The 20,443-nt window shown below is 37.4% G+C and overlaps 1 protein-coding gene across 3 annotated transcripts in view; it reads right to left on the bottom strand.

The window, feature by feature from the left end:
• Positions 1-20,443, bottom strand: part of Exoc2 (exocyst complex component 2) — a 210,392-nt gene that overhangs the window by 33,498 nt on the left and 156,451 nt on the right. For all 3 annotated transcript variants that reach the window (XM_074082998.1, XM_074083000.1, XM_074082999.1), the window contains 2 exons: positions 20,072-20,188; positions 10,613-10,754 (listed from right to left, as the gene is read on the bottom strand). In XM_074082998.1, the coding sequence (XP_073939099.1) occupies positions 10,613-10,754; positions 20,072-20,188 (259 nt within the window). The remainder of the gene's footprint in view (positions 1-10,612; positions 10,755-20,071; positions 20,189-20,443) is intronic.

The raw sequence follows: 20,443 nt of genomic DNA, 5'->3' as shown, positions 1-20,443 counted from the left end.
CAGCCAAGTAAATACAAGAAGAAAGTATTTTATCACCCCCTGGGGGAAAAAAATGGACTAGATTTTAAGTTTAATTTGGGGCAACTCACCTCAAGTGGTCCAAGAAAATATGATTTTTTTAAACAAATGGCTGCAAAATTTTAAGAGAGTAACAAATGTATTTTGGAATTTAACATTTTTTGCCCTCAAATGCTATGACATTTCTCACTAAAATATCTGACCTCTACCCCCTCACACACACTCCTCCACACCATTCTCACTACCCCAGTAAGTTACAAATAAACCAATCTAAATAAATTAATAAACCAATAAAAAGAGAAGCACACACCAAAGAAAATGGTATTAATACAAGTGAAAAAGAGTTTCAGGAGTCTTCTCTAGAAAAGGCTCATTTTCAGCCTCTTCAACAAAAACTGCTGGGAAAACTGGTTAGCAGTCTGCAAATAACTGAAACTAGATCCATGTATATCACCCTATACCAATATTAACTCAAAATGGATCAAGGATTTTAATATCAGACCCCAAACTCTAAAGTTGGTACAGGAAAGAGTAGGAAATACTCTGGAATTAATAGGTATAGGCAAGAACTTTCTCAGTGGAACCCCAGCAGCACAGCAACTAAGAGATAGCACAGACAAATGGGACTTCATAAAACTAAAAAGCTTCTGCTCAACAAAAGAAATGGTCTCTAAACTGAAGAGACCACCCACAGAGTGGGAGAAAATATTTTCCAGCTACACATCAGACAGAGGACTGATAACCAGAATATATTGGGAACTTAAAAAACTAAATTCTCCCAAATTAATGAACCAATAAAGAAATGGGCAAGTGAACTACACAGACCTGTCTCAAAAGAAGAAATTCAAATGGCCAAAAAACACACGAAAAAATGTTCACCATCTCTAGCAATAAAGGAAATGCAAATTAAAACCACACTAAGATTCCACCTCACACCTGTTAGAATAGCCATCATTAGCAACACCAACAACAGGTGTGGCGAGGATGCAGGGAAAAAGGAACCCTCATACACTGCTGGAGGGAATGCAAACTAGTGCTACCACTATGGAAAAAAATTTGGAGACTACTCAAAACACTAAACATTGATCTACCATATGATCCAGCAATACCACTCTTGGGGATATACCCAAAAGACTGTGACACAGGTTACTCCAGAGGCACCTGCATACCCATGTTTATTGCAGCACTAGTCACAATAGCCAAGTTATGGAAACAGCCAAGATGCCCCACCACTGACAAATGGATTAAGAAAATGTGGTATCTATATACAATGGAATTTTATGCAGCCATGAAGAAGAACGAAATGTTATCATTCACTGGTAAATGGATGGAATTGGAGAACATCATTCTGAGTGAGGTTAGCCTGGCCCAAAAGACCAAAAATCGTATGTTCTCCCTCATATGTGGATATTAGATCAAGGGCAAACACAACAATGGGATTGGACTTTGAGCACATGATAAAAGCGAGAGCACACAAGGGAGGGGTGAGGATAGGTAAGACACCTAAAAAAATTAGCTAGCATTTGTTGCCCTTAATGCAGAGAAACTAAAGCAGATACCTTAAAAGCAACTGAGGCCAATAGGAAAAGGGGACCAGGAACTAGAGAAAAGGTGAGATCAAGAAGAATTAACCTAGAAGGTAACACACACGCACAGGAAATTAATGTGAGTCAACTCCCTGTATAGCTATCCTTATCTCAACCAGCAAAAACCCTCTTTCCTTCCTATTATTGCTTATACTCTCTCTTCAACAAAATTAGAGATAAGGGCAAAACAGTTTCTGCCGGGTAGCGAGGGGGTAGTGGGGGAAATGACCCAAACATTGTATGCACATATGAATAAAATAAAAATTAAAAAAAAGAAAAGAAAAGGCTCATTTTAAGGATATTCTAGGGTGTCATTAAGTGGCACACACTCTGGAGAGCCTTGTCCTGGTTTTCATCAGAGCCTTAAAGAGGAATATTACTAATTCACCTAAGGAAGAGACACATGCTGTCAGAGTCTACACGGTACTATAGGTTTCTCTATTGACATTTTAAACTTGGAAATCAAGAACTGATATCTTGAACAACTTGGAAAACTTGCAGAGTACCCTGGTAATATTTGTTGGACTTGTGAATGAAAATCCGATACATTTTCTATCTGTACAAGAGGCAAAGGTTATACAGATATTAAGTATACAGATTATTTTAATCTCAATGTTCCAAATATCTTTATTTCCCTATCTGTGAATTCTACTTAGACTATGTTTACACAGGATGATGAATCCATACTTTTCCTTGGCCAGGCCCATGCACAAGTATAATCAGGTGTTAAAATTTTTACTGGTGATATTGCTGACCTCTATGACTAAAATGTAGCTTTCTAAATTCCTAGTAAGACGGCACTATATAGGAGTTGGGGAGATAGGTCAGTGATACAGTGCTTGCCTTGCGTGCTCAAGACGTTGGTTTTGATTCCCAGCAGTGAGGGGGAAAAAGGGTACTATTTGGCATGGAAAACTACCTCTATCTGCCACTGAATTTATATACTGAGTAAGGTACTGTTATTGGAAGGTCATGTTTGGAGTGCTGTCATGTGTGTAGTAAGTGTGCAAAACTGATGAGATCCTAAACACTGCAGTGGAAGTTTACCCAAGTACTTTAACCAAAACTGAAAGTAAGCTAGGGCATGAGAATCTGAAGTGTAATTCAGTTAACAGAGGGAATAACTTCGTTCATGAGTTTATTTTTTATTGATGGAAAAGTAAAAGCAATGTATGCTCAGTGGAAAGAACAATTTTCCATTGAGAAGAAGTGTCAGTTTCACTAACAGCTGTAATTGTATAAGGATGTCATTTGTGAAAAAATTAATGTGGCTCCTGCCTTGCTTGTGGTCAGGAGAGCCATCCAGGGCTACCAGAGCAGGACTAAGGAAGTGCCTTTCAGAAGCTAATGGTCTAGGGAAAGCTATTCTGAAGAGATAATTAGTGTTTTTAGTGAACAGAATGGCAGTGTGCCACACATACATAATTGAGCACTTACATACACCGAAGTGAGTGAGCTGAAAGAACTGATGGATTTCCCTGTAATTTCTAACTATGTATGAAATTCAGTTTGTACTCTAGGAAGCTGTTTTACATACTTCATTTTAAATTTAATTATTTCTTCTAGCAAAAACCAGATCTACTGCTGAACTAAATGTGAAAATGCTTATTGGGCAGTTTTCTCCAAGCTGTAAATACATCTTTAATGTGCTCTTTTAAAACCACATTTTATCACAAATGAAATCTCACTAATTTTTCTTCTGACTCCACCCGTGGTAAAATCCACTCACCTTGCTCCAAGACCTCCTCAGCAGCCTCCTGACTGAGCTCCCCATTGGCAAAACAATCACCTCCCGCATTCATCTCCTGATCCCCAGTCACGCCATCTTATCATCACTACATTAGTAGTTTCCCTGAAAGCATCACTTCAAGTTGATTAGCTTTCTCTTAAATCTTCACTTCCCTTTTATTTATAAACTTAAAACATACAGCATCTTTTACTATGGAATATACCTGGAGAATAGAACATTAAAGAACCAGCAACACTCTAAACAAAAATGACTTAATGTATAATTAAATCACATAATTTATTTAAAGTGTTCTGAAATAATTTTAAATAGCTCCTCATTCCTTGTAGGGAATGACATTCTTGTAGGGAACATCTTACAATATCTTCTTTGTAAGAAGTAAATTAGTATCCATGATTAAGATGTTTGCTCAAAGGTTGGTTAGCTCCTGGTTCTTGGATGTTCGGCTCCACACTGGGACTTAACACTATTAGCATTTCTGGTTCTCAAGCATGTAGGTTCAGACTATGCTAAACCAACAGTTTTCCTGGTTTTCCAGCTTATGAACTATATCAGTTTTGTTTTAAACCTTCAGGATCTTGGAGTGCCTTACCATCTAAAGTTTTGGAAGTTTCCCAAATCCTACTTGTTCCTCATGACATCCACCCTGTGACACTAGGTTAGATCATTCCCAGCTAGAGTAGCAGAATCTGGACTGTGCAAGTCTTTGGAGGTCTTTCAAGTCAAGTGTCCCTGATAACAATAGATCTGGTCCCTAGCTGCTCAGCCATGGTATGAATGCTGGCAGTCACAGATAGTATGTTTCATATAAGGCTGACCATTTATTGAAAATTCTGATGATAACTGCTATCTGTTCCATTGTAATTCTGCCTTTTGTAGTTATATAGAAGCATTGTCTCTTTTTTAAATGCAGAGATGTAGTGGTAGCTATTAAATGTGTCCTTAATCCTTTCTCCAGAACTGTCTGTTCTGACAGCTACTTTTTCATATGGTTTGGCTTTAAGACCAGATGTGACAACCCCAGAACACAGGAATTTGCACCTCCTACCTTTATACATGACTCTTTAATAATTCAAACTACCATTATACTGGCTTCTTTGAAGCAGCATCACGGAGCACTTACAGCAGACTTACAAATAATCTAGAAGTCTTAGAATGCACACATTCACTCACATAAAGCAGTGCCTCTTCCCTCTACTTCTTAAACTTTACCCCACAACTGTTTTTATACTACTCACGTGTGGTACATATTTAGTCTTCATGTTTCTAATTATTCCTTTTTATTTTTTGTATGCTTTTTTCTAGTAATTCAATTTTTATTTATTTCAATTCTTCTAGTCTTTGAATTTTTTGTTAAAGCACAATAAATGTATAATCTGATGGGATTAACACAAGTGTATAACTGTGTAACTACTCCAAGCAAGAGTAGTTTCCATTATCCCTAATAGTTCCATCTTGTAGCTCTCAGGCAATCCCAACTATCTTCTCATAGCCAGTCACATGAATTAGTAGCCCGCCCTTGAACTTTACCTACATGGAATTTTACAGAATATGCAGTATGTGCTCTTTTGTATTGGCCTTTTTGGCTTAAGCAGATGTTTTTAAAATCCATCCATATTATTAGATATCAGTAACATCAACAATGAATAATACTCCACTGTGTAGACACTGCTCTACTAAATGAACATTTTACATTTTGATATGTCTTCTTTTTAATGGACATTTACACTGTTTCCAGTTTCTGGCTATTATAAAGCTTTTCTAACCACACTGTGTAAGTCTAACTGTCCACATATTTCTTCATTTCTCTTGAGAAAAACACCTAGAAGTAGCATTGGTGGATCATGGGATAGATTCATGTCCACCTTTATAAGAAACTGTTTCCAAAGTGGTTGTGCCATTTTAAAGGCTCACCAGCACCATATGAGGGTTTCAGTTGTTCCAAATCCTTTGTGAACATGTAGTATAGTATACCCTTGGTATCTGCAGGTATAGGATTTTAAAGAGACAGCTGTTGAGAAAAAAAATGAATGCTTATGATGCATAGAGTCCAGTACTCTGAAATTACTCAAATTTACTACAAATAGGTCTGAGCATCCATAACTGGAAACCACAGAGTAGGTTACATTACAGTTACAAAGTTATTGTTATACACCTTAATGCTGCTAAAAAAAAAAAAAAACCCACTAGATCACATTTCATGCTCTTTTAATACCACAAATGCTTGATTCATTTTTCTCATAACACCATCCAACTTCTGTTAAAGACATGCTGCCTTTCAACAAATCTAAAATATTCAATTTATAACTGAAAAACATTACATGTCATGTTTGGATTGGGAGGATCACCATAACTTTTACCCAGCTTTCTGAATGCCATTTGCTTTTTAAATTTTTTATTTTAGTTTTGAATAAGCATACATTAATAATATGAGAGGGCTACATGGTGTTAGTTCCATAGATGCATATAGTATACTTTGAAGAAATTCACCCCTCCATTGTATGCCCACACCTCCCTCCTCTTCTCCCCCTTTTTCAAATAGCATTTGGTATGTTTCTTCATGCTATTTCCATTTGCTTTTGGGGAGACATATTTTCACAAAATTAAGAGCAGAGAAACAGCAGATCACACAATGATTTAAACACAACTGACAATAACACAAAATTAACTGGGAGCTTCTCCATATCAACTGTGATGTGTAATATACATGGGGAATTTAAAATTGTTGTTTTTGAAGTTTCTTTTGATTGACTGATTGCCAGCACTTGGTCAAAATGTCATGTAATAAATTTGTGAATAAGGCAGACTTACTGCATTGTCAGTCTTTAATTTTTGCTATTCTCATGGGTCTGAAATGGTATCTCATTGTAGTTTTATTTACTTTTCCCTGATTATAAATGATGTTGTATTCCTTCCATTTGATACTAGCCATTTGTATGCTGTATTTTGTGAAAAGCAGGTTCATAAATGCATCTACTTATTCCAATACATCTGTTGAAAAGACTTGTTTTCACCATGGACATCTCTTTGTGCCTATGTCAAAATGAACATATTTGTGGGTCCTTTCTGTCCTATTTGTCTACCCTTCTGCTAATACTATACATCTTTTTTTTTAATGGTTTTTACATTTACTCACGTGTGTATACACTGTTTGGGCCACCTCACCCTACTACACATCTTTCTTATAGTAGCTTTATAAAGTCTTCACACCAAACTATTTGAGTACACCAATCTCCTGTTCCTCTTCAAGACTGAGTTATTCAAAGCCCCTTGTTTTGTTAAAAACAATGTAAGAGAAAATTTAAAGAAAGCTTTTTATGATATGCTTTAAAGATGCTAACTTCCATGAGTATTTAAAATGGAAGACCAAGAATATCCTCAATTTAGTTAAGATTTATAAAATACAGCTCAGAGCTCTAAATAATCAATGATAATAGAACAGTCAAAACCTTAAGAACCATCAGTTATATAACTCAGAACTAACCAGCATGATCTTTCCTCACAAACACAAACAAAATTTTTTATTTAAATACCCATCTGTCTGGTTGAAAAAACATAGCAATGACTTTGATGGATATTTCTTTCTGAATCATGAAATTAATCAACTGGATTTTAAAAATTACTACATACAGTATCAGAAACTAAATTTATTACTAACTACAGTAATAAATAATTAGTTACCTATATGATTTGCAAAATTCAGCTTTTGGACATGAAAAATCTAAAGATAGTACTAAAGTTATCAATTAAAATTATTTTGAAAGTTAATAGTCAAACTATGTTGACTAGTCACTTCATGAGATCTCAACTTATGTCAACTTAAACTACAAACCACTAAATGACTATGCCAAGACTAAGGTTCTGATGTAATCATGAAGTCAAAATTATAAAAGAATAGAATTAAGCAAGTTTATAAAGTAAAGTGAGCACTGATGGCTTCGTAGTGTTTTTGCAGACTAAGTGGGAGTCAATAAATTGTGGACATCATGGTGTTATGTGCCACTTGCTTATGGAAGGAAGTTTATCTTAAAACAAAACAAAACAAAAATGAAATAGATAAAAATTGGCCACATCACTTGATATCACCCAGCCAGCAGAATCTTCATTTTCCATAAAAAAATTGTCTGAGGTTATAAAATATTATTAAGATAAATTTTTAGACTGTAACTCTATCTTATATCCAGGGCCTGGACTAGTTCAATATCACAAGTGAAAAAGTATAAAGACAAAAAAGGAATTTCAGTACCTTAAATGAATACATTGCAATGAAGGACATGGAAAGCCTACCTTTTGTTATCTAATCAAAAGTAAATGGAAACCTAGGATCCCCATTAGCCTGCTAGCCATTCACAAACCCTCTGATTAATTTATACTGAAGTATTGTCACAAGTATACAAACAGGTAAGAATGGCCTGCAGCCACTATCTCTGAAGTACTATGACCTAACAACACCCTTCAGGACTTCATGATGTCTCTTTTGCAACAATGCCCTTGGGGGGGTGAAGTGGAGAGAGAATGGACCTGGTTCTACCCAACAGGAAATATTCCTACTGAACTAGAGTTACTGTTTTCCAAGAGAAGCAGTGAGTCTGGGAGACAGCTAGCAAGGAGAAGGAAGTCTTACCCTGTACTGTCTCTCAGGAACAACCAGAGTTTTAGATGGAGGCAGATGTGAACCTCTGTTTGTAGAGACTGAAACTAAGGCACCAATTTTAACTTATTGCAGTAATCATTAAAGCAGTTGTGTCATGAGCATTTTTATTCCCACAGAAACAATGCAAACAGTTTAATACCCTGAACATATGCCAAATAATAGAAGAGTCATTTCAGTGCTAACAACTAATGCCTAACACAGGCTAACAGTTAAAGATAATATGAATTTCAGTAAATTCATCTAAACTATCACTAAAATATGTATTACTTTTTGCAAGGTGATGCCACATAGCACTGCTGATGTGCTAGACATACTTGATAGTTGCATTTTAACTGAAATGCAATTGTTCAAAATTTACAGAGCTCATATGGCTGTCATATAAGAAATCACAGAAGACAAAAACTGAGTGCTAAATATTCAGTAAGTATGACTATCCTTCGTGTGCTACTTATCAAAAAGTGAAGGAGAATCATAATGGAAACAAGAACATTTACTTTCCTGCTTAACAAAAATTTGAGACTAATCACTGCAAAACCATAGAAACACTTGCAAGATAAACTGAGGAGGAACCTGCACATGCAGAAGGACTGTGTGTTAATGAGCTACCACTATTCATTCATTCAACATCCACGCGGAGAGCATTTGGGAGCTCAGGTGTTAGAAGGGCCTTTTCAGTAAGGATGACCTGCAGGGAAACAGACAATGGCATACACTCCCCATGTTCAGAGTGCTGCAGGGACAGGCAGTGCTCCAGGAGCAGTCACCTCACCAAAAGGCAGTGGCAGGGTATCTGGGAGAGCTTCCCACAGCAGGCAGGGCCCAGGAAGTGAGGAACAGGCAGGAGTGGGGTAGGAGACACATGGAGGGAGGAAAGGAAGGAGGGAAGGCATACAAGCAAGCGCAGGTGAGTACAGGAAAGACTTAGTGCTGCTTAAGAAATTCAGGTTTAGCTTGAGAAAAAATGGTCACCCTGAAGAGCTCAAAGTAGGAGACTAACGGGATCCAGTTTATATTTTAGAAGGATGAGCTTTTCAAAAAGGCAGAATTAGAGGCCAACTGGAAAGAGGGTAGAGTTGTACAGCCTAGCTTCACAGATTCTACTGCATGAATTTTAAACAAGATTCTAATGGATCTGATTTGGACTTTAAAAATAAATAGTTTGGATATGAACTATAATCCAGTTTGGGGCACTGTAAAGTATGAAAATAAGAAAAAAATGGAGTTTAAGGGAAAAAAGACCTATAACGGCCAGCTGGAGGACTAGGATCTCATATGATTATACAGACTGTGATTTCAGAAAAAGAAATAACTGTGGTTATGTAAAATGTTATTAACTTAAATGATTCTGGTTTGGGCATCACTATATATGAACACTATACAGTAACACAAAAGATGTTTAAAACCATAAACAATTTCATCACTATTTATGAATAAAAATGAAACAATCACAGTGATTAGTCTAAAGAGTGAAGATTAAGCCAGGCACAGTGGCTCATGCTGTAATCCCAGCCAATCAGGAGGCAAAGATTAGGAGATTAGATTTGCCAGTTCAGGTAAAAAAGTTAGCAAGACCCAGTCTCAACCAGTAAGCAAGGCATGGTGGCATGCACCTATAGTTCCAGCTATGCAGGAGGTATAAATAGGAGGAACATAGTCCAGGTCAGCCCAGGCAAGAACGTACAACCCTATTAAAAGAAAATTAAAGCAAAAAGGGCTGGGGGTGTGGTTCTAGTAGTAGAGCACTTGCCTAGCAAGCACAAGGCTCTGAGTTCAAACCACAGTACTGTCCTCCCCCAAAAAAAGAATAAAGATTAAGCTAAACCTGTTTGTGATTCATTGGCACATCCACACATATACCCAAGAAGAACCCATGTCTAATATAAGCATGGCCATTTCAACATATGACCACTTCCACATAAGAAGTGTTAGCAGGTACCTTGTTTTTAAGTATTCCACTTTGCTTTGGAAAAAGAAACAACTATTTGGTCAGTCAAAAAGTTTATATGATTCAAAAGCAATAGTTATTTTTAAAATATACATAATAGAGATTTAAGTAACTTTCAAGTAATAGCACATAGGTAATACTGGAACCGTCCCTGTCATCCTTCTGTGATTAAATTTTCTTTGTTAAATTATCATCATGATCTTATTCCTACCCATTTTCCTTTAACCCTTCACTTCTTAGCATCAATCATTAGATCTTACCCAGAAGTGACCAGATTTCTTAAATTTTTAGATGACGATCACAAGGTCATTGCATAAAACTGTCACTCAGAGTCACTCTGATATATCTATGCAAAAAAGAAGTGTCACAGGAAGCAAGTATGCATTACTAAAATAATCAATGATTATAAGATATAAAATAATGATTCTCTGGAGTTAAAGAATAACTAAGCCACTGAGTATTCATAATAAAAGTATACTACATTACCAACGATCAAAAAATGATAATCTAAAAAAAAGTTTAAACTAATCTCCACTCTCAGTAAGTATGAGAAAAATGTGAATATAGAGAAAAGTCTTTTAATTGATAAGGCCATATCCACACCTGTAACTCTAGCTTCACTAGAGCATGTACAGAGAACTCCAGCACCTTCAGGAACTTACCTGTTGGAGGCAGGCAGTCTTTCCAGTCAAAATAGCCCGCATAAATTCCAGGTTCCAAAGAGCCAACTATGGGATCTGCTTTTAGCTCAATGTAATTTTCAAAGAGTCGTTGGTCCAGATCTTTCAGTGAGGCCATGCTAACCTAGAAGGACAAGACCATAAGAGGGTCATTCTACAAAGTAAAACAAACGAATTACTTCACCATATCTTTAAGCCTTTACCAGGTTTCCTACAAAAACTCAAGATTTTGCTTTTATCTACTTCAGTAATAAGGGCCCCTCTTAGCACAGAATATGAAACAATTCCCATCTATGGACTACAGGCTGTCTTTGAAAATGCTAAACTTTCATTTCTGTAAGCAGAGCAAAGAGGTTTCATAAATACTAAACTGTAAACTACAAAAAAGGAACCATTTAAAATAATACAACTGTTTCTCTATATTAATAACTTCATTTCAAAAGTGCTATTAATATAAACTAAATCTGTTCTGAACTCTAATATCCCAAATGCAGGCATATGGCTTCTTCCTCCAGCTACCACTCTGCCTGATATGGCTTGGGGATGCACTGTGCTGAGGGTATTAATTAGGAGAGATGAGGTGTGGGGCTCATATGCCCACATGGGTCAAACAGCAACACTAAGGACATTAGTGTGCAAAGGTATATGAACTACAGAGAGACACAGCTCTGCCCCTGTGGAGAGTGGGAACGGGACAAGGTTAAGTAAGTTGGCACCAGTCTCATGCTAGTTCTGAGTCTTAGTGGCACACAAGGGGCCAAGAAGTTACCAGAAGGTGCAAATCTGTAGGCTTATGAGCTTCTGCAGAGGACTGTGAACAGTCTGCTTTCATTCTACTATGCCACGGGCCTGAGGGACACAAGCTCTCTCCACCACCTGACCTGAGGATGCTGACCCAAAAAACTAACATATATCTAACATCACAAAACAAGATACACATTCCAAACCTAGCAACACACTGCATTAAAGAAACTACAGGTCACCACTGATACTAAAATGAGGTGCAATGAGTACTTCAAAGCGCAAGACAAACAGGTGGAGATGGAACAATATGAGGAAGAGAACAGAAGACCAATCTAAGAGCCCTATAATGCAAAAGACAGAAATTCAAGTAGAAATATATGAGCAATTAGAAAAAAGGTGATAATTAAATAAACAATAGAAAAAAAAAAAGACTGGATCCGAGCTTGAATAGAGTTGCTGAGTTCCACGCTAGATGGATGAGGCATTCTACATACCCAGGCAAATACTACAGAAGTTCCAAGAAAAAAAGAAAGGAAAAGAGAGGGAGGGAGGGAGGGAGGGAAAGAACCTTTCAAGCATCCAGATCAAAAAAATAGGTAGTTTTTTGGAGAAAACAGGAGAAAGAATTCAGAATAACATAAAAATTTCTCACATGCAATACATTCCATTATCACAGGGATAGTATCTATAGCAATAAAGGACACAACCCAAGAATCCTATATTTAGCCAAGATGTCATTCTCTTAACCAAGTCCAAGAAACATATTTTGGGGCTGGAAAGGATTCAAAGAGCGCATCATCTACATACATGAAAAAGACCGAGGAAGGTGAACAACTGAGGAAAACAGTGGCAGACAATTAAATCTGAATTCCCTCCTCCTTCACCTCTCCTCTCTAATATCTATAAACATAGACCTAAATAGATCCAGAGAGCCACTCTGGGAATGCAAGATACAAGTTTTAAGTAAGAGACAGGCTCTCACTATGTAGCTCAGGCTGGCTTCAACCTCCTTAGTGCTAGAATTACAGATGTACACTACCACACTCAGTCAAGAAAAGTACCGTGACTAAGGAAATCAATTTAGTAAGAAAGGAAGAAAAGAAAATCTTTAGAAAGCAATACATTTCTTAGGCAGAGAGAGAGTACAGCAGTGATGATGGGGCTGAGAAAGGCTGCCCAGAAGGGTACCCTGGAGAAAGGGTTTGGGAGGCCAGGTGCATCTAATTAAAATCAGCATGTTTCTTAAAAAAAAAAAAAAGTGATAATTCAATAATTCTGCGTTCAGAAATAGACTTACTTGCTAAATTCCTACATACGAGAAGCATTTTCACAGTATTTTTGAGGTGAAGGATGTATTAGAAGGGCCATTTCTGATCCAAAGAAAATATTACCATGACAGCATTTTACTCTGCAATTCTTAGAGAATTGCAGATACAGAAGAATGCTCTTACCCTGTGTAGCCAGTCCCATATTCCTGCCATGTTCACCACTAGCAGTGCTGAAGAAGAAACACCTAGACTGACATCACATTTTTAAATTTCTGGGAAATTGTCTTTAACGCAACCAAAACGGTTAAAATGATATATTCTTTATTTTGATATATTTTAAATTTTCCAATTGAAATATTCAAATATAAGACTTAAAAGATGTTTTGATAGAAACGCTTTTTAAAATGACTGTCTCTGAGGGGGAAAAAAACAAATAAACTGCAATTTTCATTTCAGACAGAAAGACTACATTACAGTTGCTCATCTGTATAGAAACAAACTCACTTAATTTTCCTCAGAACACCTAGGCAAGTGACTCTGGATAACGAGGCTCAGTCAAATTAATATATTGAATAACAATACATTTAAATAATACGCATTTGGCCCCTTACAAATGGATGGCAAGACATATGGCAAACTCACATTCCCTTATGTTATTAAACTACAACTTGTAGAATGTGAACAAAACAAATGTCAAGTAAATAATTAAATATCCACAATACACTCTTAATCTGTAGTAAGAGGTGGCATAACAGAGGAAAGAAAGTCATGATGAAGCAGAATACAAGTCTGAGGACTTGCTAGTGACCCTCCTTCCTCACTTGTCTACCTCCCTCTGGGGTCTTGCTGGTGACTAACTCAGCTTATTAAACTCAAAAGTTTAGTGGAGTCATCACTCTCTGTGAATGTCTTATACTCAAGTTAACCACATCCACACCTTACTCATTAGGCTACACTTGCTTGCTCCAACCTTCTCCTTAACAGGATCATCACATACTTGATGAAGACTGTTCGACTTGACTCTACACAGCACAGTCTGAGGGGCACTGGGAAGAACTTCACTGCCAATACCTCCTTCACTGATGATTGAAATTATACATTCCATAGTAAATTAATCTGTCTCTCTCACTTACCAAAGTATCACAAGTCTCTAGAGATGAAAAATGACAAAATAAAATTTCAATAGGCAGCAAATTTCAGCAAGCTTAGACACAACTACAAACACAATGAATGAGATAGCTGAAGAAATGATCCCTAATTAGTACAGAGAATTAAAGATGAGGAAAAAATGAAAAAAAGAAAAAACATTGAAGAGACACAGAGAATAAAGTGAGGAGCTCCAATACATATCCTACAGAAGGAGGTCTTTTGGGGTAGGAGCAGTACTAGAGTTTGAACTAAGGACTTTTGTGCTTTCTAGGCAGGTGTCCTACCATATATGCCCTGCCTTTAGTTGCTTTTAGCTTTAGTTATTTTTTAGATAGGGTCTTATGGTTTAAGCCCAAGCTGACCATTATGCCTCCCATATAGCTGGAATTACAGTCATGAGCTGGCCCAATAAGAGACTTTAATGGACTCTGAGTTCATCATAATGCAAAATGGAAGTGCTATCCAGTGGAAGAAAGGAAACATAACAGGAAGAAAGAAGAGAACACAATTCTTTTTGCCCTCTGGGAGAATAGACAAGGAGAGGCCATAGATGCTTTATTCCGGAAGAGGCATCTGCCTCTTGAATGGCTTTGGAGGGTGATCAAGATTTTGTGACAGTACAACACATGCTACAGGTAGTGCACTTCCAACTGAGCCTAAGAAGCTGGTGCTGACTGAATATTTGGTGAATGAGTGAATGAGCCAGGAAGCCGAGTGGATTGGCTGGAGTGGCCTGGAGTGGAGGGAGATGAAAGACATGAGGAAAAGATTAAAGCCCTACACAAATCCCATCTGTTAGTTTTCAGTCTTCAGGCGATGTGGAACTCTGAAATGTGGGAAAGAGGAAGAGCCACAGAATTAGATGCTTCTGAAAGCTCCTTGAACATTCTGTGCAGGATGAATTAGGAAGAGAAAGAATTTAGAGCTTAAACACCTATTTCCTACCATGCCACAGTGAGGAAATGGCAGAAGAGGGCTGAGCTTGCACAGGAACAGAGGCTGAGAGAAGTGGATCACAGGATGGCACAGGGGTCAAGCTAAGAAAGAGTCTTAGCATGCACTGACATGAGGGGCAGAGTCAAGAGTAATTCCCATCAACCTAAGAATGAACAGATAAAGAAAATATGATACACACACAGTGGAATACTACACAGCCATAAAATGAAATCATGTCATTTGCAACAACATGGATGAAGTACATTATGTTACGTAAAATAAGTCAGGCACCAAAAGAAAGAGCTATATGATCTCTTTCATATGTAAAATATTTTTAAAAACATTTACCCTCCCCCACAGAGAATCCCCATTTTACTTCTATTGTCCCTTTTTTTTTTCTTTTTGCAGTACTGGGGTTTGAACCCAGGACTAAGCACTTGCTAGGCAGTTGATCTACCACCACTTGGGCATACCCCCAGACCTTTTTGCTTTGGTTATTTTTGAGATAGGGTCTCACATTTGTCCTCTGTTTGGCCTAGACTGCAATCCACTTATTTTACATTTCCCATACAGCTGGAATGACAGGTGCACACCACCATGCCCAGCTTTCAGTGGTGAGATGCCTCCCAAGTAGCTAAGATTACAGACATGAGCCACCGCACCCAACTCTGTCATTCATTTTTTAAGGTCTAGGTTCCACATATGAGAGAGAACATGAGAGATTTGTCTTTCTAAGTCTGGGTTATTTCACTTAACATGATGATCTCTAGTTCCATCCATTTTCTTACAAACAACATAATTTCATTCCTCTTTATGGCTGAATAATACTCCATTGTGTATAGAACACAGGGCAGAGTGAAAGAGAGAGTGTAGGAAGGTGAATATGATCAAAGTATGTTATACACATGTATAAAAACAGAATAATGAAGCCTATTAAAATTGTTTAAGAAGGGAAGTTGCATTTGTACAAGGAACTTGAGGTAGCTAAGCAGGGTCAAAAATTAAGTTCAGTATTTAGTAAGCAGGGACACTTCTGATCAACTTAAAATTTCTGATAAGTTTGTGTGTGTGTGTGTGTTTTGTGTGTGTGTGTGTGTGTGTGTGTGTGACTGGGATTTAACTCAGGACCTTGTGCTTGCTAGGCAGGCTCTCTACACCCCCAGTCCTTTTTGCTTTAGTTATCTTTAGGATAGGGTCTTGCCTTTTTGCCCAATTTTGGGCAAAATGAAACAAATATATATACAGATAATACCACAGTAAAGAAACAAGGCTGTATTCATTCTCCTCTATGAATTCTAGTGGTTTCAAAATTGAAATTTAAGAAGTATATATAATTAAGCTAAAAACAATCATCTACACAAAATATGGTACACACGGCTCAAGCAATGGAAATATATTTAAAATAGACTGCTGTATAAATGATCTTCCCTGGACACATGAGAAAAACAAGTTTGCCCTCTCTACACCTGGATGTTGAGTTTCTGAAAGAGATTTAGAGGGACTTAAATAAAGCTTCAATAATGAAATTTAATGCCAGGCTTGTTTAATGTTTACATTTCTCAAGTGAGGCAGAAATCTCCAATTGTATGAACACTGAAGAAGATACATGTTTTCTGAATACTGGGACAGGTTAAAATAATAGCTCATATATTTTTAAAAAATTCTCTGGAACTATATCATTACAGCTACAACAAAATTTTATGCAAAGTCTAATAACCACACATCTTTGGTTTTCCCTTTCAAAGGTCTGAATTGACAAATTTGACTTGTGGTACATGTGGTTTTATATACTTCAGAACATAAAACTCTGTATTTCCTAACTCTCTAAGTGCCTTCAAAACAGCTCTTCTAGAATATAAAATATGAATAAACAGAAAAAAATTATTAATCTCCTAAAAAGGGGGAAGGCATGAAAATTAAAATATATGAACGAGTACTTTATCAAAATAAAAATTATAACAGTTTCAAAATGAGGGCAAAACTGTGGTCAGATCAGCTTTTCAAAAGCAACCTGGCAATCTTTACCTACAGGGTCTATAGATGCGAGTCCACATCCACATCCCACTGCGGGAAGAAATGAAATGCATGACCAAAGGCTATCCTCCAGTGTCACGAATAATACAAACAAAGATGACCTCAAGGATCCCAGTGGGGACAGGCTAAACAGGTATGGTATGTGCACATTAACCAACAGTATTCAGTCATATTTTATGAAACTCATATTTTATAGAAGTATTTAATAAAAATGGAAAAGTACAAGGTATGCAATAAAAAATACATTCAATGTAAAGTGAATTCAGAAAAATGTTTTGTACTTTTAATATATATAGGTATATATATGTATGACATATATATAAAATACTGATTACTATAAATACCAAAGCATAAGTGCTTACCTTTAGTTGGTGTTTTCAAGATTATTTTTTATTACTTTAGATCTCTCAGTATTTCCCATTTTTTAAAAAAATGATAGGGTTTACATAAGTGGGAAAACATATTTGTAGACACATGGCACTTGCTGCCTGGGATTCAAAGCACACAGAGGCCTGGAGGGCCCTCATGGGTCTTGTTTCAAGAGGCCCCTTGCAGGTGAGATGATCTGGACACTCTGATTTTCCATTCAGCGTTTTGGTGTAAAGGCCAACAAGACCACAGCAATCACCTAGCCTCACGTCCTATTTTCATTTCATGATGTGTTTTCATTCTTTATAAGGTGATGGACTGGATTTTTAAGCCTGCCTTGCTCTACTGTTTTCAGGTCAGTAACTTACATGATTATCTGTGTACTAATTGTATACTAAGATTAATTGAACTTTACTTTTGAAGGTGAAGCACAAGACAAAGGAATGTAAAAAACAGCTGCTTTTAGGCCTCTAGCTGGCAGAAGTATCAACAGAAAGCAGAAGGGAGGCTGGTAGCCGTGGTAGAGCTCCTGCTTAGCATAGGAGTAGCCCTGGGTTCAATCCAAAGGGTGGCAGGAGAGAGAATGAGAGAAAGGAGGAGGAAGAAGAAGAGACAGATAGAGGGAAAAAAGGGGGCAAAGAAAGGAAGGAAAGAAGGGAGAGAAGGAAGGAGTGAGGAGGGAAGGAGGAAATGTGGACAAAGAAACCCCTGCCAAGCACTACCCCTCCCCCGAAGGGGTCTGAGAGAGCATCTAGTGTCCAATGATACCATGTGAGAAACCCTCTAATGGACTTTTATCTCCAAGATCAAAAGCAGAGGAAAATGTGCATTGTGACTCTCTGTGCCCTGTGATTTTTCAGGGATGACTCTACAGTTACCTCTCCTTTGGAAAGGGAACTAAGAAAAATAAGGACAGCAAGTAAACTTCATCCTTTACTCCAAGAAATATTTTACTTGCTTGTACTATGAAAAGAATGAATTTAACACATAATAAATAGAATCAGCGGAGATGCTATAATCTAGATCTCATTTACTGTTTATTCATTTAAACCACAATTGAATAGTTACAAATGCTCAAGATGTTCACTTTTTAAAAATCCAGCTTCTCTGTGGGGGGGGAGTGTCATAATTTATTCTAAGCCGAGCCCCCAGATCCTTCATATTTTCTTGTTTCTCAAAATGATCTGGACAAAGACTGGATATCAAAAAACCTTCTTTTATGTCAAATTCATTTTGCTTCTAAATGATATAAACTGAAGCAACAGATAGTTTCTACCTACAACTTCACAAAAACCTAGAGAAAATCAAATGTATTGGTCCACTTATATGCAACTCTTAATCACTTCACATATTTTAAATGATAACATTTCTCCAATAAATATATTAATGGCACTATTTTATGATATGAAAACAAAGCATCTACTTTAACAAATAATAATTTAGATAACATCTTGCAATTCTCAACACCAAAAATTCTGGAAATAAACTAGACATTTGGCCCTAAAGCTTAATTCACAACATTTCTCATCAGGATGATTAATCTTTATGAAAAGGCAGGAAAACAAGACAGAACCACCCACTCTGACATTTTCATTCTTTGAAAAAAAAAATCCCAATCTAGCTTATGAGCTGGAACCATCATTTATAAAAGTATGTAATCCACCAACAGTAAACTTTGGTTATATGATTAACAAGATCATTATCTTCCTTATTCTTTGCATTGAAAAAAGTGTACTGACATTAAAAGGGCTTCTAGCACAGTTTTACTTAGAAATCTGATAAACCTTTGCCCATGAACCAACCAACCTTTAATAATAAGGTTACTTCATTTTTTCCTTTTCTGCTTACTTGAGAAAAACATAAACAAGAGATAACATTATTTAAAAATCACGCCATTGATTTGGCAGGACTTATTTTTGTCCACTGTGCACTGAGAGTGTGTGGTTTGTGCATGTAGTGTGCATATGTGGTGTGTGGTGTGTGTGTGTGTTTGTATGTGTGGTAGGTGGCATGTATGCAGTGGGGTATGTGTGCATGTATTTGTGTACTATGTGTGTGGTCTCTGCCTAGTGTGTGTGCATGTTGTGGTATTTGTGTGTGTGGTGTGTGTGATGTGTGTTGAGTGCTGCATGTCTGTGGTATGTGGTGCATGTGTGATATGTGTGTATGTGGTATGTGTGGTGTGTATGGTATTGTGTGTGGGCGGGATATGTAGTGCAACATGTGGTGAGCATGTGTAGTGTTTGTGTGTGGTATGTGTTGAGTGCTGCATGTCTGTGGTACGTGTGTGTGCATGTGTGGTGTGTGGGATGTGTGTGGGGGTGTGTGTGAAGTGTATGTGTGTGATGTGTGTTGAGTGCTGCATGTGTGTGGTGTGTGGTGCATGTGTGGTTTGTGTGTGTGGTATGGTATGTAGTGCAGCATGTGGAGAGCATGTGTATTGCATGTTGTGTGTGTGCGTATGTTATGTGTGGTATGTGGCACATGCACACAGTTAAGAAATACAGTGAAGGCCTTGCTGTGGTCACATGGAAAGGAAAGAGGAGTAGAGCAGCAGGAAGAGGTTGTCTGCAGACTTAGGGAGTATGTTGTTGGCTGAACCTCAAAGTGTTAACTTCAAAGGACTCAAATTGGGGGTGATTCTTAAAGATTTGGATTAATGCCTTTCCTTTTTTCTTCCCTCAGTTTTGAACTGGAGGGGAAGCAACCTGTTCCATCTTGAGAAGGCTTTGCTCTAGAGAAGAACAGAGTATTAAATTAGCAATTCAAGGTGGGGCCAGAGAAGGAAGGGAATCATTCAAGACAGCTGGGGCAGTGGGAAGGAAATGATGGAGAGGGCAAACACAGGAAACAGAAAGAAGGAAACAGCTTGGAAACTAAGTAGGTAAACCATCATGTTGGTAAATCATTCTGCTTGGGCACTCCACAAGAACTCACTCACCTGTGTTATTTTTTCAGTTCCCTGGAAGTTGTACTTTTCGAAATGCTCTGCTATATTTAGGAAGGTGTGACGTTCTAGATAGCAGCAATTACTCAGGACTATCAAAAGTCGCTGTTCCTAGAAGCAAAACAAATCTTCAGAGAACTGCACTGATAGTAGCAAATGGTAAGTACAACAAAAAGCCCTGACCACTTGCTAAATTTAGTTGTAAGTTCTTGCCCTTTAACATCAATATGCTTTTCTTGGCTGCATCTTTCCTAACATTAACATAGTATAATTACATCACAGAATTCTACAATTCAACTAATTGCTCACTATCACATAGTACACTGAAAAGCCAAATAGGGGCTAGAAGTGTAACTCAGTGGTAAG

Source organism: Castor canadensis, chromosome 8, assembly GCF_047511655.1.
Source record: "Castor canadensis chromosome 8, mCasCan1.hap1v2, whole genome shotgun sequence".
Lineage (NCBI taxonomy): Eukaryota > Metazoa > Chordata > Mammalia > Rodentia > Castoridae > Castor > Castor canadensis.
The sequence above is the reverse complement of the archived record's forward strand: the minus strand, read 5'-3'. Positions and strand labels throughout refer to the sequence as shown.